Source organism: Papio anubis, chromosome 5, assembly GCF_008728515.1.
Source record: "Papio anubis isolate 15944 chromosome 5, Panubis1.0, whole genome shotgun sequence".
Lineage (NCBI taxonomy): Eukaryota > Metazoa > Chordata > Mammalia > Primates > Cercopithecidae > Papio > Papio anubis.
In genome coordinates, this window is record NC_044980.1 from 61,708,428 (window position 1) to 61,733,019 (window position 24,592).

Consider the following 24,592-nt stretch of genomic DNA (forward strand, 5'->3'; position numbering starts at 1 on the left):
TCTTGTGTTTGACATAGAGGCTGAGACTTCTTAAAGTACGGGTAACCATCTCCCCATTCTTTGCTCTGTTGGTTTGTTAGAGTTGATGTGTAAAATTCCTAGTTTTAAAACATTTCAAAGATATTTTCTGATTTTGCTATTTTTAAAAAATGGTTTACAATTCCTGTTTCCTTCTGAATATCTTTGGTGCAGCTATTTGCTTTCTGCATGGCCACATGAGTTACATTGCATCTGTTTCTAAAATAATGTGTTTAATATTCCACCAGTACTGAGAGTTGGTCCTGAATTGCCTTATATGATAAACAAATGGGTTTGTAAAGTTGCTTCAAAGGTCATCATCTTCTACCCTTTGGTGGTTGTTCTGAGTACTTTTAAAATGAAAATCTTCAAAGCCATCTTTAGATGATACCCTTGCTTTCAATCATGATAATGAAATTAAAAATGTTATTAAATTGGTAGTAACTTGGCTTTAAATTGAAACTCTATATTAGCATAATAGAAGGCTTTAGAACTTCTTTCTAAATAAGACTTTCTTTGCAGGAGATAACATTTGTAAAGCATCTACCAGAGTGGCATAATAAATCTCAAATATCTTGCCTTGTTTTTCTTTTTCTCTTTCTAATATGTGTTTTGTATTACTTCTGATGTCTCATCTCCCTGTAGTTATAGAAACACATAGACTTATACCTAGGTTCTGTTATTAGTTTCTTATTGCTGTGTAATAATTTATCATAAACTTAATGGCTTAAAACATCCATGTATTATCTCACAGTTCTGTCAATCAGAAGCCTAGACAGGGCTCAGCGGGTCCTCTTCCAAGCTCTCCTGGCTGTTGGCAGAATTCATTTCCTTGCAAGAGTAGAACTCATGGCTCTTCCATGTTCTTTGAGGTTGGTAGTTCTCTGATGCTTCCCCTTCTTTTAAAGGACTTACATGATTAGGTTAGACCCACCTACTATAATCTCCTTTTTGATTTAGTCACAGATGATTGACTGATGGCCTCATGATGGGAGTCATATCCCATCCTTTCCACAGGCTCTGCCCACAGTCCACAGGACCATGGGGATTATGCAGAGTGTCAGTCATTGGGAAGGTCTTAGAATTCTGCCTGTCATATCCTGGGTTTTAAAACTTTTATACGGGGAAAGTCATTTAAGGAAGAAAGTAAATGAACGTCTGTTGACTAGGTTGCTAGGTACAGTGGTATGACTTCCATTTTATAAATGAGTAAAACTTAAATTTGCGGAGACTGATTGACTTGAGATATCACTGACTTAAAAGGGCCAAACAGACATTCTTAGAGGCAAAAGCTCCAGTTGAGTGAGAGCCTGGTTTTTAGTTGCTTTTTCCTAAGCAGTTCAAGTTTCAAATGAACTCTTTCTAAACAGTTCACATTCAGGGGTTGTTTAAAACCTATGAACATATTTCCCCAAGGAAATCATGCTATAAATGATAAGTTCCCAATTGGCTCCGCAAAATCCAACTTTAGTCTCAGGAAAATTATCTTCAGAGTCATCCAGAACCTCTTGGGGCCTAATCCCTGTGCCCCATGAAGGTAGTTGAGGCCTTATGGCTGCCTTGTGTGGGGAATGCCCCTCAGAGATGAAAGTTAACTGTGGCTCATCCAGCGACAAGGAGAAGCCCATTCCGTGCCCTTAGCTGTCTCTGTGTCTGCTGGAAGTAGGTGAAGGCACTGGCTGCATCCACTCTGTTTTGGTAGGGAAAGCTTCCAACACTGAGTATTGGGATCATATTTAATTTGTCAGTTAAGTAATTATGGTATACCCTATATACGGAATCTTACTGGCTGAATGATCTTTTATAGAGAATCATTATGTAGTGATAGTAGGTTTGTTAATGGTTCCCATTAAACTTGCACATAACTTGCACAGCAGGTTATGTGTTAAACTACTTAACAAGCATTTTCGTCCTTCAGCTAGTTTCTTCAACTATGTTTCTTTGAATCCATATAAAGAGATGGCTTATAAGGTTTATTTCAAACAGATATTTACGTGTTAGGTAGAAGCATTTCAAAATAATGCAGCCTGTCTTTTTCTCTTCTTCCCATCTTGAGTTCTCTCGCGTTCTTCCTGTCTTTAAAATGTGCTTGAGAAAAGAGGGAGAAACATGAACAATTCCCAGGGAATCCCCATAGGAAGGAGGAACCACTCTCAAACTGAAATTACTGAAGAGAACCAATGTGCTGCTCATGACTGGAATACAGAGGAGCTGTGTGTGTGGAAGGTCAGGCAGAAGGTGACTGAGAAGGAAAAAAATCAGAGGAAGGAATATCTGGTTTTATTTTTCTTTAACTCTTTTTGTTGCTTTGGTCTCTATTTTTATACCTCAGTGTCATGCTTTGTGACTTAGATGAAATTATTGAACTTCTTTGTAGCTCTTATAAGCAAGATATTGATGTTTGCCTAAATTTAGACCTTTCGTAATTCTAAATTTTACTTTCTTTTCATTCACCGCCTCAGGTAAAATAAATAAATAAATGAATTCTATTCCCTTTTGATCTTCATTTCAGGTTATTCAAAATGTATGGCTGACAGCCTTCAAAGGAATGATACAGGCATTGGATGTTTTATTCAGTATATTGCTGCTCTGCCCTTTTGTGCAGCTATTCCAATTGCTATAGAAGTACCTGAAAGGTTGTCATGGATTTTGCCAACAGTAAACGACAAGCGGTAATATATATGGTGAATGTTCCAGGTGTACTGGAAATTACCGTTGCAGCTTCTATTTCATGGAAGTTTGTTTTTCACGTAATGCTAAAAGTTCAGTCTAAATTCTTTAGTCAGATAGATTCAGGTCTTACCTCATATGTAATATGTGGAGTTAAAATAATTCAGAATGCAATTACGAGTCGGGAATGCATAAAAGCACATGGTAACTTTTAAAACAGATTGTTTTTAATAATTCTGTGCCTTTGGGACAAATGACATTCTTTTTTTATGCCCTCCCCACTTTAGACATCCACTTTCTTTTTCATTGGCCGCAGTGAAACTTTGGAAGATCATTACCTTACTGCCCCCTAATGAGATGTAAATAAAATGAATGATTACAGCTTGATTATGGTCCAGTATTTATGAGGCTCCTGGTAACTTGCTGCATAAATTTAAGTATGTGAGTAAATTCTCTTAGGGACAGTCAATGTGAGAGTATTTTATTTTTCTTTCTTATTTTTTATGATGTACTAATTCTTTTCACCTCTGGATTCTTTATTGTTGTTTCTGCCCTAGAAGAAGTAGGACCGTGGAAAATGAGTATATTTTTTCTGCATGACTTTTATGGTCCCTGTAGGGTTTGGACCAGACCTGAGTTGCTGCCTGATCCTGATCTGTCAAGGAACAGTGAAATAAAGGAATATGGTTTGTTTTTTTTTTCTTCCTGTGCCCTATCCATCTCCCTACAAAGAAAAATGTATGAACATTTCTCTCTTCTGCTTTTTCGTATAAAGCACATCAAGTTTCAAGTCTGAGCTTTTGTGGAAATCACAGTATAATGGGTTAACAGTCTTCTCTGATTCTTCGAGGTTTTAAGTATTTTAAGCTTCTTACTTTGCCATCTAGATATTGGAAGCTAACCTCCCACTCACTTTACTACTCAACGCTGCTTCTCTGTGCAGCCTCTTCTTTCTAGAATTGTTATTATAGTGAAATATCCATAGGAGTATCTTCCTTGCCTTATATAATCCTCCTCCAACCTGCAAAGCATTTCCCCATGGCAGGAGACAGCTTTTTTCCTAAAGCTTGCACATATTGGCAAAGCCTGGTTGGGTAGTGTATCCTGGACCCCATGGGAAAAGTAAGTTGATTTTTTATTTAGATTTGAGATCTTGGGTATATTTTAATTCTTAATGTTGGGTCTCAAGAATTTCTCCTCTTTAGAGTCAGTAGCTGATGATGTGAGGAGGCAGCATGAGCTTGACATTGGTAAAGATACATTAATACTTATTTAATAATCTCATGTCACCTGGAGACTGTAAAAAATCTAATCTCTTTCCCCTGCAAAATACAAAGGAAAATAGAGTGTCTAGATGACAGAGTTCTCGTGTAAAGTGGACTGTCTCGCTTATGCACAAGCCAAGTGTCACAGGTTCCATTCCATCCTGCATACCCTGCGTATAAAGAAGGGGTAGGTGACGAAGGAGGCTGGCAGCTTAAAGACTTAAACAGGCTGAGGGACTAAGTTCCCAAGTTGGCTGGGCAGACAGAAAAGGAAAGGCAAGACGAGAACCTGTGCCATATTCCAAATTAGATTACCTGTTACAGAGCCAAAGACTGAGTTCCAAAGAGCCAAAGTTGGAGTGTGAGGAGGATAAGATACATGTGCAATCGGATTCCAGGTTTTAGATTATCTAGAGAGGGGGAAGGCATTACTGGCGTTCATATGTAGTCTCTGTGTAATGTTACCAGAGATTGCTCTTCAGTAGCTCTCTGCTTGTTTGGTTACAGAATTATCCAAACATATGCTTTTATACTTCTTTTCCACCTCCTGATACCCAGAGCCTTTTGTTGTCCCCCTGCTCCCCAAGCTTAGGTAGGGCACAGCAAAATCCCTCAGCCTGTCCTTTTCAGAGCAGCTTGCACCATTCCTCCACAGCACTTTCCAAGCTATGTAACTACTCTTGGTACTCACAAGCCATGTCGCTGGGCTTTAAAATGCCATCAGTGTCCACTGGTGTGGCTGGAACTGAGTAAAACATGGCAAGCTGAACTTCTTAAGATGGCCCAGAGTAATTTGAATTTCTCTAGTCAAGAATGGGTAAATAAGCCATCTGGAAATAGTCTCCCAGTTCAATTTAACACCCCTTATGACTCTACTTTTCGTAATCTTTGTTAACTAATTAGCTCTTTGCTTTGTCAGGTGCCCACTGTGTGTGCGAGCATGGTGTTAAGCACTTAATATAAAACAGTGACTATAAAGGCATGTGACTCCTGCCTTCATGGGGCTTCTAATTCACACCCCCCAACAAGTTTTTAATAGCACTTTTGAAAACATTGCATAAAGTCAGATATACACACACACACACACACACACACATATATATGATACACATGCCAAAAGGTAAGCTGGAGGTACTTGTCAAAGAACTATGAATGCAAACAATAGCAAAGAGACAAAAATATTACATTAATGAATACATTACCTGGGAAAATACTACTGGAATCATTTTGTCAAACAACTCGCCCATACTATGATATGGAAAAGTGTAGCTTACTACAGTAGAAAGAATGCAGTAGTTGGAGTCAGAACTGATTTCAAGTCCCAGCTCAATCACTTATTAACTATTGATGTTGGGCAATGATATGGTTTTGCCGTGTGTCCCCACCCAGATCTCACCTTGAATTGTAATGATCCCTCCATGTCAAGGGCAGGACCAGGTGGAGATAATTGAATCATGGTGATGGTTTACCTCATGCTGTTCTCATGGTAGTGAGTTCTCATGAGATCTGATGGTTTTATTATATAAGAGGCTTCTGCCTTCGCTCAGCACTTCTTTTTCCTGCTGCCATGTGAAGCAGAATGTGTTTGCTTCCCCTTCCACCATGATTGTAAGTTTCCTGAGGCCTCCCAAGCCATGCTGAACTGTGAGTCCCTTAAACCTCTTGTCTTTATGAATTACCCAGTCTCAGGTATGTCTATTAGCAGAGTGAGAACAGACTAATACAGGCAAGTAATTAATTATTTTGGTCACAGATAGCTCTGTAAAATTTATCCCTTTAAGATTCTGTGTTTTCTGTTATACTTAGGGTTCTATGTTTTCCCATGGATTTGTCTTTTAATCCTATTTTTCGTGGTTCTGATTTAATTTACTTTTAATTTTCTACTTTGTTTCATTTGTTGGTTTAACAAAAAGTTACTGAGTAGTCTGTGTATGTGTGTATTCTTATGTATTGCCTCAAATCCTAGATGGAATGACGCTGAGTATAAATAACTTTTTTAAAGAGGGAGTGTATTTGAGAAGTGTCTGAAAGCTGTAAAACCTCTAAAATAGATTCTTTGCTTTACGAGAGCTGCAGCTTGAGACTTTGAGGAATCCCCAAATTCACAAGCTTGGAGAATTTTCACAAACTGCAACCAGCACATAGGAAAAAGAACATGATTCTTGCCTTAGAACTCCCCTTTGAAAATCCTGCCACTACCTTGCCCCACCCTACGCCATATTCCACCACCTTAACCACTATCCTGACTCTGATAGCATAGGTTGCCTATGCCAGAAATTTGAAGTTACATATATAAGTAGAGTCATAGGGTAAGTATAGTAGTATACTGTTTTTTTCTTAGTTGTGGAGAATATACCTAACATAAAATTTTTGTTTTAGCCATTTTTAAGCATTCAATTATGCGCCATTAAGTACATTCACAGAGTTGTGCAAGTATCACTGCCATGCATCTCGAGAACTTCTTCATCTTTCCCAACTGAAACTTTTTCCATTAAACACTAACTTCCCATTTCTCCTTCCCCTAGTCTCTGACAATAGCCATTCCCCTTTCTGTCTCTATGAATTTAACTACAGGATGTGCCAAAATAGAGTAGTAGCTACCTAGAGCAGCCTCATAACAATATTTGTCCTTTTGTGTCTGACTTATTTCACTTAGTGTAATGTCTTTATAGTTCATCCATGTTGTAATGTATGTCAGAACTTCTTTTTAAGGCTGAATAATACCTATTGTATGGATACTACCACATTTTGCTCATCTATTCATCTGTCAATCAATGCCTGGCTTGCTTCCACTTTTGGCTATTGTGAATCATGCTGCTGTGAAAATGGGTATATACATATCTTAGTTCTTGCCTTCATTTCTTTGGGTATGTACCCAGAAGTAGAATTGCCAGATCATATGCTAATTCTGTGTTTAAGTTTCTGAGAAGCTGCCATACCATTTTCTGCATCGGCTGCACCGTTTTAGATTTCCACAGTTATACTTCTTTTTGCTCAACATTATGCTTAACTTGATGTTTGCAAGGTTCATCCACATTACTGCTTGCAGTTGTGGGCCATTGAGTCTCATTGCTGTGTGGTGTTTCATCATGTGAATGTGCCATAATGTACTTAGCCATTTTGCTATTGATAAGCACTTGGGTAATTTTCAGTTTTGGGTTATTACAAGCAGAGCTACTATTAGAGGGCATTTAAAAATTAGGCCTTAAGGTTCCATAGCCTTGTTATTTTCTTATGAAAAGGAAAGCATTAAATCGAAGACATTATTTGAACAACAACTCATAAAACTTTCCAGTTGTATCACTTGGTAATTTTTGTAGCACAAGTGATGGAATAGCCAACCCATGTTATCCTAAGAAAAGGGGATGTGGCTTATCCATGACTGGAAAGTTTAGGTGTCCAGCTTCCAGCAACACTGACCTATTCCTTGCCTCCTGGCCACATCAGTCCAACCTCTGCTTTTGTCACATCTCCTCTAACGGTATCTCTTGTATCCCTCTTTTATCTTATAGGAAATCATGATTACATTATATTACAGATAATACAGAATAATCTCTTCATCTCAAGACTCTTAATCACATCAGCAAAGCCCCTTTTGTCATGTAAAATGATATATTCACAGGTTCTGAGGATTGCTACATCTTTAGAGAGGCCATTATTTTGCCTCCCATGATGTGTGTGTGTGTGTGTGTGTGTGTGTGTGTATGTGTATTTTTTCCCACTGATGAACCAATGATAATGTTCCTCTCCTTTATAACTTTGTGCTTTTCTTTGGAGTTAGTAATTGGGGTGTTTTTCTTCTCTTTAGGTTTTATGTAGCTGTCATGAATCCTTTCCACATTGTTCAGTAGAACTATAAAACTCTTGTTTGCACTTTCCATGTTATCAAACATATCAGATAACCTGTAAGTTTTTTTTCTCAAAGCCTCCTTCCTGGACGCTCCATTTTTTTCTGTTCCAAGCTGGATGGTGTGCTATCTACGTCTACTGCATGGCGGCAGTTTTTGGTGATTTTCCTCACCCTTATTAACATCATGGTAATTCCCTTTGCTTCTCTCCATGTACCACCCTTTCTTTGATCTCATCCATTTCTCTTCAGTGGTTTCTTTCATTGTTCATGTGGAGCACATCCTGCAGGAGCTTCTTGAGAAGAGGTGTACAGGTGGCAAACTTGACACCTTGGGTAACAATGATGAACCCTCTCTGATTGGGGAGAAAGGGGCCCATGTTGTCTGGGGAAGGAAGAGAAGCAGGAGAGAAGGATGAGAGAGAGACGGATGAGGAAGAGAGGAAGATGTTTCCACCCTGGTCTTTTCTCATAATGCCTCTGTAGACCAGAGTCATGTCTTAGTCATTTTGCTTCTTTAATGGCTTGCCCACAGTGAACACTTAAGATATGTTCTTCAGTGAATGAACACATACAGATAGACTCATATTTCCTGCTCTTTGAAGTGGTAGAGAGTCCTGAGAAGCCATTAGCCAGCTTCTTACAAAGACCTGCTCGAAAAATGAACTCCCGTTATTAAACGGTGCCACCAAAATCAAACCTGTTTCTTACCTCCTCATCATATAGAACATAAATCTGATCCACTCTGTTAACTTTTATTCTACTCTCCCTGCTTCACCAGATGATACAATCCTTGAGACCCAAACTTACATATGGATCATCTTTGCATCCCTGATAATGCCATGCATTGTATAATGCTCACTAAAGGTTTGTTCAATGACTCTTCATCACAAACATGGCCTTTCTGTTGTGCATTGAATGAGCCTGCCTTGTTCCAGTGTCAGAGACTTTGCAATTGCTGCTCCCTCTGCCCGCAGCACTCTCCCTGACTCTCATGACCTGGCAATTTTAATCCTGCAGATGAAGCTTGCCCATCATCTCATCTTCCCAGCCTGATCTAAAGATACTGTCTGTTCCCTGACTCACTGCCCATCATCATGTGATGGGAGTACCTGTCATTATCAGAAATGACCTTATGTGTGTCTTTATTTATTTTCCCTGATAAAGGAGACTTTATAGATGTACCTTTCTGTCTCATCCACTGCTGTATCTCCACACCTAGAACAGGAGCTGCCGAATAAAAGTGTATTAAATGAATGATATGAGCTGTTGAGAGAATGACAATGTTAATAACTTCGTGTAACCTTTACTGGATTACGTGAGTGGTTAGAGAGCACATACACATTCACCTTCTTTGAAAGTTTTCCTCAACTGTGCACATCTTTTAAGAATATAGAAATAATTGAACGTTCAGGGAACACGATTGCCCTAAGATTTTGTGTATTCCTTATGGCTGCCTTGGATCTAGAAAGGAAAAAGGTGAGAAAATATTGCATTGGGGAGATCTGTCCCTTGAATTTCATCTGAGAAGTCAAAACTCTTAGTTTAAATCCTGTCTGCCCAGGTGCCTCAGACACATGCAAGTGGCTTTACTCTTGAGTCAGCCTATTTAACTATGGCCTCAAAATAAGCAGTGGTGAAGCTTATTTTGTATGTAGTTTGGGTCATATTGCTTTTAAGAATTCCATATCTAGGTTGCTGTTCCTGTATGGCATGGAAACCCTGATAATTAGGTTTCTGTGACTTAGAGACAGTCTGAGGCTCTGTCTATAAAAAGCCATTCCTCCTGAAAATGGGGCAGAAGTATATACATACACTGAAGTAATATTCCCAGAGGAGAAATGTGGCATGAGAAGCCAAACAGTTCGAGTGCTCCTCCCTCACCCCATTTGAGTGCAATGAAATCAGAACCGACATGTTAAAAGTAGTCAGTGATGCCGAGGGTCCTGCAGAAATTGACCCTTGTCTCTAAAGCAAGGTTTCTAGAATAGCACTTTTGATTTGAGTCTGGATAATTCTTTGTTGTGGGGCAATATCTGTGTGCTATAGGATGTTTAGCGGCATCCCTGGCCTCTACTCACTAGATGCCAATAGCAGTAACCCCCTCATTCCCTGCTGTAAAGGGTAATACCAAAAATGTCTTCAGACATTGCAAAACCTGGTTGAGAACCACCACTCTAGAAAATGCATAGAAGTATCTAGCTTTAAACCATGCCTCTGGGTTTGTTTAAACCCCATATTTCCACCATTAATGCAGCAGTGGTAGGGAAGACTCCTTAACTTCCACCTTGTCATATAGATATGTCTTCTTAGTCATATCAAAGTACTGTGGTTTAAACCAATGTCCCCCCCCACCCAACCCACCTCTACACACGACTCTAGTGTAGCCTTAGGCTCTTCTTCTGCACGCACGTGTGTACAGCTAGTCCATAATGTATGCCTCCGAGCCAGCAAAGGTCTTTTCTGGGTCTTCCTGTGGTATCTGAACATGTCCCAATTCTCCAGTTTCTTAAGACTACTCTTTGAGGTCATTGCTCTGACACTGTTTAGTTATGTAGTACTGTGGTGAGCTACAATTATTTAAAAAATGAAAAATCTCCTGAATTGGTGGTTTCTGCAATATAGGGAGGGTCATTCATTCATTTTCAGCACATATTTATTGAATACGTACGTGGCTGCTGTTGGCACTGGGAATAAACAGCTATAAACAACACACAACACACACTTGCCTTCTTGGAGCCTACACTCTGATAGGGGAAGACAGACAATAAATAAATATAACGTATGTTAGGTGAAAAATACATCAAGATGAGAAGAAAAGCTGGGCATGGCATCTCACGCATGTAATCCCAGCACTTTGGGAGGCTGAGGAGGGAGGATCACATAAGCCCAGGAGTTCAAGACAACCCTGACCAACATGGTGAAACCCCATCTCTACTGAAAATACAAAAATTAGTTGGATGTGACGGCATGTGCTTGTAGTTCCAGCTACTCGGGAGGCTGAGGCAGAAGAATCGCTTGAACCCCGGAGATGGAGGTTGCAGTGAGCCGAGATCACACTACTGCACTCCAGCCTGGGCAACAGAGAAAGACTCCGTCTCAAAAAAAAAAAGGGGGGGGAGAAAGGGCAGATGTGGTTGCTTATGCCTGTAATCCCAGCACTTTGGGAGGCTGAGGTGGCTGGATCACTTGAGTCCAGGAGTTTGAGACCAGCCTGGGCAACATAGTGAAACCCGTCTCTACAAAAAATACACACACAAAAATTAGCTGGGCCTGGTGGAATGTGTCTGTGGTCCCAGTTGCTCAGGAGGCTGAGGTGAGAGGATTGTTTGAATCCAGGAGGTGGAGGCAGAGGTTGCAGTGAGTCATAATTGTGCCATTGGACTCCAGCCCTCCAGCCTGGGAAACAGAGTGAAACCTTGTCTCAAAAAAAAAAAAAAAAAAAAGAGAGAGAGAGAGAAGGAGAAGAAACACTAGATGAGGGAGTCTTGTGTTTTCAAATAGGGTCAAGCAAGATGTAAAGGAAGTTCAGGAGCAGGATGTTTGGACATCTCAGGGGAGAAGAATTCTAGGCAGTGGGAACGGTGAGTGCAAAGGATGAGGCAGGAGTGTGCTTGGTATATGTGAAGGGTAGTGAGGAGTGTCAAGGAGGGAGCTGTAGAAGAGCGGGTGTGGAGGTGTGGTATGGACATACCATATGGAGCTTTAGACTTCTGGTGAGACTCTTCTTCAAATTTTTTTTTTTTTTTTGAGACGGAGTCTCGCTCTATCGCCCAGGCTGGAGTGCTGTGGCCGGATCTCAGCTCACTGCAAGCTCCGCCTCCCGGGTTTACGCCATTCTCCTGCCTCAGCCTCCGAGTAGCTGGGATTACAGGCGCCCGCCACCTCGCCCGGCTAGTTTTTTGTATTTTTTAGTAGAGACGGGGTTTCACCGGGTTAGCCAGGATGGTCTCGATCCCCTGACATTGTGATCCACCCGTCTCGGCCTCCCAAAGTGCTGGGATTACAGGCTTGAGCCACCGCGCCCGGCCTCTTCTTCAATTTTTTATAAGACAAAATTTCAAACATACACTGAAGTACAGAGAATAGTATAATGAACCCCTTATTTGCCTATTACCCAAGTTTAATAAATAGTAACCAAAGCCACTTTAATTTTATATACTCTTCCCCTCCCCAGATCATCTGGAAGCAAACTCTACATGTATTATTTCATCTGTAAATACTTTTGTATGTATCTATAAAAGATAGGGAATTAAAGGTGATCATGATCCAATATTATACTTTAAAATGATTGGCTAGTTTTATCAGATATCCAAACCACGTGTGTATAGATAGGCACACACGTATATACATATACTCAATATATATTTCAGGCTGAAGTGTGTACATATATAATACCATGCTGATTATTTCCTAAATGCCTGATTATGTGTGTGTTTGTTTATAGTTTGATTAGTTTGATATCAGGACCCATTAAAAAGTTCATATATTACAATTAGTTGATAGTCTCTTAAGGTTTTTTGTTTGTTTGTTTGTTTTTTGTGAAAACAGGGTCTTGCTATGTTTCCCATGCTGGTCTCGAGCACCTGGCCTCAAGTAATCTTCCCACCTCAGCCCTCCAAAGTGCTGGAATTACAGGCATGAGCCACTGTGCTTGGCCTTCTTTTAAACTTTGGGCTCCCCTTCCATCTCTTTTTTCCCCCCATTAAAATTTTAAGAAACCAGGTCATTTGTTCTGACTTTCGTATCTGGCTTTTGCTGCTCACGTCTCTGAGATATTGTTTAACATATCCCCTTGTCTCTAACCTGTAACTTGATATTTTGATGTAGAGACTTGGTTGTATCCAGGGTGCTGGAGTCTTTTTGGTAAGATTACTTCGTGTGTGTTGTCTTGAGAGGCTCCCGATGTCCAGGGTTTCTCTCTTTGTGATGTCAGCAGACATTGATGATCATGGCTTAGATTCCCTGGTTCTTTAGAGTCTGAAAAATTGTGATATTTTACGACCGCAATTCCCCCTTTATTTACCAATTGGAATGCATCTACGAAGTAAATGATTTCCCCATCTGTGAAGTATAACTCATAGGGAATGCAGGGGATGTGCTTGATTCTTTCCCGTTATCAGTTTTCAAGATGACTGCAGTAGTTCTCTAGCATCCTCTCAAGGTGACGTAACTTTCTCTTCTTGAACTCCTGACTTTAAACATTTGATATGTTGTAATACATTACCATTGTTGTTCCTATTGATGCTTGATTATCCCGTTTGGGGCCAAATGTGCTAAATTTATGGCTTTTAATCACAGGGAAACTGTTGGAGGATTTTGAACAGAAGAGCAACATATTCTGAAAGAGATCACTCTGGAGTTCGTGTGTGGCCACCAAAGTGTGGAGGGTGCCAGGGAGGAAGTAGACCAGTTAGAAGGAATAATCTAGCCAAGATACAATGTATTTTGGATCAATGTATTTTGACATTAGGTGGAAATAATGGTGGCATTCTGGATCTTTTACATTGGAAGGAGGCTTATTTGGGGGTTTTGGAGGGCAGGATGGTGAGTTTTCTTTTGGGTATGTTAAATTAAGGGTAGTAAAAGGAAACTGAAGCAAAAATGTATTGTAGTCCATTGGCTATATGGAACTGAAGTTTACTTCAGAAGATCTGTGTGTAGAAGCCTATGGAATAATATTCTAATGTGTTTCCTGAGATGAATGTCTACCTTAAAAGTTAAAGAATTTGGGGATTTTGCTTTATTTTTTGGTATAGGGTGGTAACTGATTTTTTTCTTTTCTTTGTTTGTCATAATCTGGCTGTGACACCCATGCTTTCGAACTTTCCCCGAACAACTTTCTTAAGGAATGTCGAGTCCTCTTTTTTGTGTTCTATTATATCTTGTTTGTTTGTTTGAGATGGAATCCTGCTGTGTTGCTCAGGCTGGTCTCAAAACTGCTGGACTCAAGCAGTCTTCCCGCCTCAACCTTCTGAGTAGCTGGAATCCATTATATCTTTAGTATTTCCTTTTGTGATGCTTTTTTCTCTACTAAATTACAATTACTTTTTACATCTCTAGCTGCCTGTCTATGGAGTCAGTGACTATATTTCAGGTATGGATTTGTTACCTCCAAAGGGTAAGAGGATTGGTTGGTTCTGTGAGCTCACACTGAGAGATAAGTTGGTACCTAGTTAACATTAACAAATGCCCCAGAGCAAGTTGATAGCTAAGGATGTAGAAAACAGTTCTGAGAGTATCTTATAAACCTCCACTGGCCCATATGTACCTTTGTGGAGTTAGAAACAGGTAGCCTTCCAGAAGGGCACAGAGCTGAGGGAGACTTCGTGAAAATGAGAAAGATGGGGTGGAAGCAGCCCAGAGCCAGGTGCAGGCATAAAACCATGGAAAGCAGACTAGATGTTGGTTCCACCTCCTTCCTTGCCCAGGGCACAACCCGAACAGCTGCCCGTGGCATCCCTGCTTAGACAGGCCTCTGGGATAAGAGTAAATTTATAGACCAGGATCTAATCCTAGTATAGCCGCCAACTGTGTGCCCTCAGTTTCTTCATCTGTAAAAAGACCGAGTTTGAATTCATAGCCTTTGAAATATAACTGCTTGAATATACTTGCTATTTCTCCGCAGTTTGGCGCGCTGTCTCTCTCTTTGAGTGTGTGTGTATGTATATGTGTGTGTGTGTGTGTGTGAGAGAGAGAGAGAGAGAGAGAGACAGAAAGAGATGCCTTGTAGTACTTGAAAATTAGAGTTCTTGATAAAATAAAGCTTTAATTTGCTCTAGTGTTTCTTCTCAACAAACCAGAGGTTGCCAAGTTTTAAAACATTTTAAAATGCATTAGAGGAAGTGAGTCAGTTACGTTCTTCATACACTACAATGGAAGTACACTTAGTTCCAAGTTATGAATGCTGTCAAAAATTAGGTTCTTTGAATAAATACAAGATGAAACTTTCAGGCTTTCAAAATTCGTGTTCTCTCTTTCCCTCCTTATTCATATTAGATTGCTTTTCTAAAGTATACAGCACTGCGATCTTAAAAATGAGCTTTTCGAAAATAAAAATCCAAGTGCCAAGAAAAATCTCTTGCATTTCCAGTTGGTAGTTTCCTATCGTCGGGTTTGCCTGTTCACACAAGTCTCTGCCGCACAACAGAGTCAGACTTCCCCCAAATTAATGCAGTTAGTTTATTCCTCGTTCTGATGATTGCCATATATAGAGAAAGATCTAATTATTTTTATGTGGCACTATTCCTCATTTCTTTCTCGGGGACTATGAGTGATTTAGTTAACTCCACCAAGGGAAGTGTAAGACGAGCCTCCTCAGGGTGGCTGAATTCTATTCGAGAGCATCACAGGGAGGTGGGGAATAGTTGACGTGTGCTGAGATAAACTCTTTTACAAGTGAGACACTGTTGCTTTATTTTTTTTGCCCCAGTCTGCAGGGTGAAAAGGACTTTTCATTTCACTGAGGTGAAAAGTGGGTCTGTGAGTAAAGCGACTTTCTTTAAAAAAAAAAATCAGAAACCAATTACTTGATATGCAGAGCTGCAAGCCTCGTTCCTTTAACAAAATCAGTGCAGTGTGCACTGCCGTTAACCTGAGGAAAGCAGCTGACATCTCTTGATTACGGCTAGAGGTGGAAGGACCCAAACTTGCAGCCTCCCCCTCCCCCTCGAGAGAGTGTTAGTCCAGTCCTTTAGAGAGGTTCGGTTTGGCTCTCTGTCATCACCGGGACGCTGGCAGGGAGTGTGTGTCATGGTTACAATAGAGTGTGCTAACATATAACAACCATGAAAGCCCAGCGGGAAAGGCTACAGATTCCGGGGCTGACCTTGGAGTAAGTATTGTCTGTCTTTAATATTTTAATGCTTTCTGCATGGCACTCGCTTTCCAGCGACCAATAGCTATTTAGCATTTGTTTGTACTGACAGCCTCAGAGCACTGCAGTGTGAGGTAGAGGAACATGTCTTAAATGCATGGTATTTGGTTTCAGCTAATGTGGACACCCAAACCAGCGTTTTGCATTGCAGTCAGGGGAAAAGCATTGCTGCATATTTAAAGTTACTAAACCCCAGTTCTGGAAACATCTTAACAGCTCATTGTGAAAGAATGTATCAGTAGGCCATGGTGTATCTGTCTTTTTCTCCTTCTCTCTTACTGTTTGTTTATCCCCATGTTGCCTTTTTCTAAAGAAAGGCCTCTGTCTGCGTTGAATAATAGAAGACATTACAATGGATTAGAGTGCAAGAGAAGGGTTATTTGTGACGTTCATTAGATGTGATCCATGTTTTATCTGTGCAACAGAATATTAATGAACTGTGGTACATTTAGAATCCTCTCTGCAGAATCTCCAGCCACTGCATGCAATGTGTTTACCTAGTTGAGCTGTGTGTTTGCTTAGCTGTTTTTTTTTTTTTTTTTTTTAAATCCATTAACTCATCTGACTACTGCCTTCTGATGTAATGTAGCTATATGAACATGTCCACATCTAATTTGTGGCGCAGAAGTTAGACATCTGTGATGCAGGAAGTGTCAGCAAATTTTTATTTTAAATCTGTTAGTCAAAGATGCAGAAGCTGTGAGTTAGTCTGTGCTGGCACACTTAAAATAATAAACAGTAAAATATAAATCCGGTAGAAAAAATATAAATATCCCTCTTTCTAACTTACAACACAGATATAAAATTACATTTTAGTGAAATCTGTACAGTCCCAATAATCTCATACTGGACTGTCTCCAGAAAGAGACTGCAGGATGAGAACTGTGCTTGGTTCTGGAGATTTATTATTCATTTTGAATTTTGTAGATGCATCATACAAGAGAAATAATTTCCTTAATTGATAAAAGCATGACATTCTGAAGTGAATACTTTTCTAATCAGTCCTTGCTCTAAAATTGTGCCCTGATTTTATACTAACGAGCAGCTCACTTACAAAAAGTTAGAGGGCTCTTACAACCTTCTTGCTAGCTGTGACATTCTTCATATTAGAGGTTTGAATAGTATTTACCCATTGCCCTAATATTTCTCCCATCTCCACCCCCACCCTAACATTCAACTCTCACCATCTGTGTGGAATATTTTAGTGGCATGCACTCATTCTTCTACTTAACCCTCCGCTCTCTAGCGTTCTGGAAATGCATAACTAAGCCATAGCTCTATGTTTAAAACCCAGGGGCATTAACCTCCAGCTTTGCTTTTGCCTCTGTTTTCTGTTGTGCTGTTTCCTGGTTGTTTTCTTTGGACTTAGCAGATATCATTTCACATTAGGCTTTTTCTTTCTTTCCCCTTCTTCCTTTACTTTCTTTTTGTTTCTTTCTTTTTTCAATTTTGTCTACATTAAGAGGAGACACTTCAAAGTAACTTTTTAAAAACATGAACTCAGTTGTATCAAACATTCCATTTTATGATTAGAAGGACTGAACTATGCCACGAGTTTTATGACCTTGCCAACGTTGACACAGGACATAACAGTCACCTAAACACAGGGAATCTTTGGATGTTGTTTTGGTATCAGGCCACGCCCCCTTCTTCTATCCTCTTATCTTGGTAAATATTGCCGTGAATTTAAAATAGATAATTCTGTTTGCCTAGGGAGTGTGAGAGTGAAATAGAGAATCACTCTTAAATATCATCGTAGTATTAGTATGTGATTTACTTTGAACATTTCGTTTACCTTGAAATGCAAAATTACTCTAAAATAGACATAGCTAACTTTACATTCATTCATGGAGAAAGCTAATTCTGCAGTCTTTGAGTAAATTCAACTTCTAGCCACTGCAGAGGAATGTTATAATGGAAAGTCTTATCACTGATTCTATTAAAAGCAGATTTAATGTATATAAATTTAATTATTTGGCAATCTTATAGTCTTAACTCACACAGCAAGTGTGTAGAACAGCTCTCGAACTTTTGTTCATGAGACATTACTGTTTTTCTTTCAGAAGTGTTTATTCCATAAGCACTGCAGCTGTGGAGTATTACATGAGCCTATTTTATGCTCTGTAGACGCAATCTAGAATATTCCATCGGATTTATCAATACACACAGGGCAGTTTCTGATTCCTGTTTCAGGTATTGAAATCTTAGGTGTCAGACATCAAATATATATTTCAGAAATTAATAAGTTGTTAATTTATAAGAAATTTATGATGCCTAAATAGCCTATGCATGGCTTTCCAGTTTCTGAGAAAGGCAGATTTTTTTGTTTTTTCTTTTTTCATTGTAAGTATAGAATTGAGTACATAGACACTTCATAGCAGTCATCATGTGTGTTTCCGCATGGAGACAGGGAGCAGCTTTAGTGCCTATGCATCCCGATTTTAGGACCAGAAGGAATAGATAAGACTGTTCTTAGACAAAATGATGGACATATCAGGGGACATTCCCAAGAGCTTTCCAATGAGCTGCTAAGTTAGAGTACAGCATGTTTAAGAGCAGCAGCTTTTGAATATGTTCTGAGTGTATAAGGAAAATAATTCCGTACTAATTCCAAGTACTGGTACCAAATCAGAGAATGGTCTTAGAAGATATAAAACTTTACTCTGTTGAAACATTATATTTTTAAAATTAGAGCATTTTGAGAAATAATTTTATATTTTAGTTTAAGACCAACACAGCCAAGTCTCAATTATCCATATAATGGGAGACAAGGATGGTATTTAGAATTTGCAAACCATGGTAAGCCCGTATCTGACTTTAGCCATCGTTGCCAACTCTCTGTGCCAATGAAGAGCACAACCAGCTTGAATCAACTGAAATACAGCTTTGTTTCAAGACCTCATTCTCTAAGATAGGAAAACATGATACAGTGTAGAGCCATCGTCCAGCGGAGAGGCAAAGTAACATTCTTTAAGAAACTCTCTGCACTAGCCAGGCACGGTGGTGCGTGCCTATAGTTCTTGCTACTCAGGAGGCTGAGATGGAAAGCTCTCTTGAGCCCAGCAGTTCAAGTTTGGCCCAGGAGGTATATCAAGACCCCATCTCTAAAAAAGGAAAAAGGCAGCCACGGTGGCTTACAGCTATTATCCCAGCACTTTGAGAGGCTGAAGTGGGAGACTCACTTGAGCCCAGGTGTTTGAGAACAGGCTGAGCAACCTGGGGAAACCCCATCTCTACAAAAAAATACGAAAATTACCCTGGTGTGGTGGTGTGTGCTTATAGTCCCGGCTACTTGGGAGGCTGAGGTGGGAGGATCACGTTGAGCTCAGGAGGTGGAGGCTGCAGTAAGCCACTACACTCCAGCCTGGGTGACTAGAGTGAGACCCTGTCTCAAAAAGAACAAAAAAAAAAAAAAAGAAGAAGAAGAAAGGAAAGAAACTCGTTGCACTTTGGCAGGAGTTTCTGTTGCTCACTTCAGTCTGAGAGTTGGGGCCAGAATACCTACAGAATACTTAGCTAATTTTTACTTTGATTTTGCCATGTAAAAATACTTGGTAACTGACTAGCATCAACTTCATGCTTTAATATCTATTGGTTAAATTGTTGTATTATATCTAATTTAAGTTTTATCTCTCTAAAAATAGAGACATGAGGCCAGAAAGAAAAAAAGATAAATGAACTCTATTCCAACCACACTGTGATGAATATTTGAGAACTGGCTGGAATAATCGTGGTGGTTTGGATGGTTGGGTGGGGAGTCGGGGGGCAGGGATTATAATGGTTCATTGACAGTTGGATTTGAGAAGACCTTTCTGGAAGGTAAAATAATGTATAACTACCTGTAATAATTTTTGAAATTGTTTATTTTGAATATACGCATAGGAACACTTTTTCTCATTGCCCCTGAGGATAAGATAAAATATTGGGTCTTTGTTATAAGGAAGACTTGTTTTTCCTTGCAAAAGTGCTTAAAAACATATCTTCCTATATGGAAATGTTAATTGCTTTGCTTTTTAAAAACTATGGTATTTCACCTAAATTTTTATTTGCATTGTCTTCTTAATCTGGAATAAAATATACTCAGTATAAAATGGCACTGGATTTTCTTTGATGCAAAAATCACATGTCAAAGATATCTGCCAAGTTGCTTTGTGACAAAGAAAAGGCTCAAATAAAAATGGCAGCTGTAGTTTTTAAAATGTAAATTTCAGCAGGAAGCATTTTACTTGTTCTGTATTTTAGAGCTGAAAAGGGCAAGTGATTAGATGATTACCTAGTGGTGTTGATAAGCTTGCCGTAGTGATTCTGGCCTAAAGGGAACACAGTCCCTTAACTAAGCTATGCTGTTTTTACTGCAATCAATTCTCCCACTTGGAATGACATTATTTTAACTTTCAGTCTCACTCCCAGGAGCCTGAGTCCAACCCCATCCAGCCCAGGCAGTCCTTGTAGTCCTCTCTTGGCCTTTCACTTTTGGAGGTAAGCATGCTCCAGGGCCTGCCCAGGGCTGCTTTGTCTTTCTATTGCCCCATTTCCCACCACCAGCATTTGATGACTTCAGACTCTGCAATCCACAATAAACCATTTCTTCTTAATTGTTGCCCTAGCGTTAACATGCAGGGTGAGGAAACTGGTGGAATTGTTTACTTGGTGACTTACTTGATCACTGACTCCATGTAGCGTATTTACTCATATTTCACTTGGTGTCTCTTGACTCATTGTTCAATGTGTGTGTATATATGACAGTTTTTCATTTTGCTTTCTTAGGAAATGATCTGCACTGAATTCTGTAAGTTTCGATCAATATAAAGATATAATGTATTAGTTTCTAGAAAACATTTCATAATTCCTATGAGAATGTCACAATACCTGTTGCCTGAAACTATTTTATACCCTATTATTTACAGGATAATGTATTTAAATTGTCTAAAGGGTTAATATTTTTTAAATCATTTTTTAGAACTCCAAGATATATACTCCTCCCCCCTCACTCATAGGCTGATTATATTCACTTTTCTCTGTTAGAGAAATATCCCCAAGGAACTCTTACATTTTAGCATAGTTTGTTATAAGAATGCTAATAGACTTTTCATGAATTCACTACTTACGGATATAGTGAATCTAACCGTATCTAATCAGAAGACATACATAGAGTACACAGCATCCCTTTCCCCTTTTTAAAAATCCTACGGGGCTGGGTGCGGTGGCTCACGCCTGTAATCCCAGCACTTTGGGAGGTTGAGACGGGTGGATCATGAGGTCAGGAGATCGAGACCATCCTGGCTAACACGGTGAAACCCTGTCTCTACTAAACATACAAAAAACTAGCTGGGCATGGTGGTGGGTGCCTTAGTCCCAGCTACCCCTTGGCCGGCTGAGGCAGGAGAATGCTGTAAACCCGGGAGGCGGAGCTTGCAGTGAGCCCAGATCCGGCCACTGCACTCCAGCTTGGATGAAAGAGGGAGACTCCGTCTCAAAAAATAAAAATAAAATAAAAAATAAAAAATCCTACGGAAGAAAGTAGAATCAAATTATCCGTTGATGCAAAGGACAACTTAAATTTTTTTATGAATACTTTTTATTTCATAAATGCAAATGAATGATGAATCTGCCACTTATGACCACTTCCTGAAAAATATTAACTTACAAGCCTTAGGTGATGTGAGTGGGACAATTTAACACATTTGTTTCTTTCATATTTCTAAAGTAAGGCTGAACTGAAATCTGCAAAGAATAATTGACTAGGGAAACAAATTAATGACTTGGAACTTTAGTTCTACTCTTCTGCTGATGGGATTATACTTATTATTGTAAAAGTGACTTTCAACATGAGAGTTTCTTGTAATAGCTTTTATAAAGCATCCTCTAAATTTAATAGATCCTAAAACATAAGAGTAGTTTTTTGTTTTTTGTTTTTTCCTATCTGAAGAATTCCTTTGCTCTTCTAATGTGTCCATTTTGGTTATCCAACTGCACGAAATTGAACTGTGTCCTGAACTTTTTTTCTTCAGTGTAATATGTTTTCATTAAATACAATACTCGTATTTCCTTTTCTTTATTCTTCCTAAAGGCAATAGGCTATTCAATATGAAGATGCCATCATTAGTAGAAGAGAAAAGAGAATTAGATTCAGTGCTAAGGTACTGCAGAGGAGGATGAGGTTCTGAAGAGTGTTTTGGGGGAAAAGTTTTAGGGAACTGGTTGCGTTTGAGCTGGACCTTGAAAAATCTTGGAGGTTCAGTGGGGAGGGAATGGTGGGGGCGGGGCGGGGGGTGAAGGATAAAACCAGACAGAGAAAAAAAAAATCTAGGATGTAAGAAAGCATAGTATATGGTAGAAATAATGTGTGTCACTAGGACATAGGATAGGTGAAATAGAAGAAAAGTTTGGAACTGTATAGAGATTGATATAAACTTGAAAATTAATTTGGAGTCATGCATGCTATGTAAGGCCTTGAATACTAAAGCTAAAAAGTTCGACTTTCATTTTGTAAGTGTTCAGGAGTCAGAAGATGTTTTGAATAAGGAAATGACCAATCTGAGTTCAAACTGAGGAAACGTACCTTACCAATATTAAGAATAGATTGTATTTTAGGCAGAAACTCCAATGAGGATTCTAGTACAATATATCATGAGTAATAGGTCTGGGATTAGGACAATTGCAATAAACCAAATTAAAATTTGCAAAGTACTTTATAGTTGGCCAACTGGTTTTATATACATGGCTTCATTCCATTTAATCCACCCAACACTACATGAGACAGAAATGAATATTGCCTTTGTTTACGGATGAAAATGCTAACACATACAGAGTTTAAATAGTAGCCTAGGACTCAAAATGAAGTCTCAGATCTTTCCACTGTGACTAACTTGAGACATACACGTGCTGCTCTGAGATCATTTATATTGAGTTTTAATTATCTGGTTTAGGTAGACCTTGTGACCTTCTTTAGTCATTTTTATTTCCCCAGTGCCTCACTCTATATATGGAATATACTAAGTGTTTGAAAAATGCTTATTAAAGAATGAATAAATGAGTGAATAAGAAATAGAAGATGTATTGGTTACAGTGCTGCTAATATATCAACCACCAAATAAACATACAATGGCTCAAATACAATGGAATTGGATTGTTCACTCATAGATGAAGGGTTTGAGGGAGGATCTGCTCCATAGAGTCATTAAGGGATCCAGGGGGATCTTTAACCCATGGCCTTCAAGGATGCCTTGGGCATCGACATTTAGCTGGTGGAAAGGGAAAGAGCATGAAGGATGATGCACTGACAGACCTGAAGGTGGCACACATCACTTCCATTCACATTTCATGGCCTGGAATGTGGTATTCTGACTGTATCTGACCACAGGGCAGCCTGGGAAATATGGCTTGCTGGTGTCCAGGAAAAGGAGGAAATAAGTTTTGTTAAATAGTTAGCAATCTTTTTTGTAGAAGTTGATGAAATAAAGGTGCCCCATAGCAGGTGTTCAGTAGATAATTTTCAATGAATGACTTACTTACACTGCGATTTCTAGCATTAATGACTTAAACCCCAAAAAAACAGAGTTGGGGAGGGAGGAAAATGTTGTAATAATGAGTCTGGTCATAAACACGGTGAGAAAGTTCTAGGTAGAGATATCTACTTGGCAGCTTGGAATTGGGTATCTCTGATAGTGTGCCCCAAAATGATGGTCTGATATTATAAATTGCAAGACTCCATGTTCATGCTATTACCACAAAAAAAAGCATGTATTATGTCCCTGCACAGATTTTGTTTTCCTACCATTGATTGTGAAGGGTCAGATTTGTTCTTTATTCCTTTCTCATGAGTGGAGCTTGAAGGTCTAGGAGAGAGTGGTGGTGGTGAGTATCACAGTGTCTGTGCCCTTTTGAGGTGCTGACACACAGAATTTCTAAATATGGCAATAGAAGATTCTATTCTTTTCATAGTAAAACCCTGGAGGCAGGCTGTGCAGAGACATGAGTCAGCTCTCCATCTCCAGCGGAACTCCAGGGGCTTCTCCAGGCCAGGCTTCCTGAAGGTTGGCCAGAAGTAAGACATCTGCAGCTTCCAGGACAGCTCAGTTGCTAAATAGGACTTACGTTTTGTTTGGTATGTCTGGGTAATAAGACCTTGCACTGCCGTATGGAGGTTATGGTAAGACAAATTTGGGCTCAGTATGAAATAAAGAATTTTCTAAGGAGGCTTTCTGAACTTTTAATGGGCTGCCTCATCAGACCATCAGGAAAGCCAGGCACCCAGTGAGCTGGAAAGATGCAGACTGTATTCCTGCACTGAGCAGAGGGTTAGACGACGTTATTCTCAAAAGCCCTTCCATCTTGAAAATCTCACACTTCTTAAAAAAAAAAAAATCTTCCATCAGGGCTGGAGAAATAGGCAAAATACACACTTTGTCTACAAACTAAATATATATATATATATGGCCCTAAATATCAGTTTATTAGTTACCAGTGTGACAGAGAGCATCTTTAAGACCTTAAGTGGAATTTATGTACAACTTTCCTTTCCTCCTTCTGAGGCAACCATAACTACTCAGAATTTCTCATGACCTCCAGTACTTAATAAATTGGCTACCACTTAGGGGCTGTTTGTATAAGGGTGACATCAATGCCTCCTGAGTAATATAGATGTGACTTGTGCCAGCTCCTAGGCTGGACTGTGATTAGATAGCAAGATTCCAGAAGAAACTATCTCATTTCACGTTCTCAGTGTCTTTCTTGGCACCGAGCATGCCTTGCCGTCAATAGGGACCCAGTAAGTAGCTGTAGGCTGGAACACCATTACTCAGTGGCCAAGTTTTTATTATGCCATAGTGATGTTCTTTTGTACTTCTGTTTCATCCTCCAACATCTTCCTGGATGATAACCACTCGAGAACCTGCTGGCTGCATGTCCTGTGTT

At 39.5% G+C, this 24,592-nt stretch overlaps 1 protein-coding gene across 13 annotated transcripts in view; it reads left to right on the forward strand.

Annotated features, from left to right (window-relative positions):
* The window catches only part of MAST4 (microtubule associated serine/threonine kinase family member 4), a 576,418-nt gene that overhangs the window by 347,562 nt on the left and 204,264 nt on the right, over window positions 1-24,592 (forward strand). The window contains exon 1 of one of the 13 annotated variants that reach the window (XM_021940158.2): window positions 11,823-15,634. The exons of 11 other annotated variants lie outside the window; for them this stretch is intronic. In XM_021940158.2, coding sequence (XP_021795850.2) covers window positions 15,588-15,634 — 47 coding nt within the window. In that variant the 5' untranslated portion in view covers window positions 11,823-15,587. Of the gene's footprint in view, window positions 1-11,822; window positions 15,635-24,592 lie in introns of those variants that run through there. One more of the 13 variants, XM_009208550.3, reaches the window with a different exon arrangement.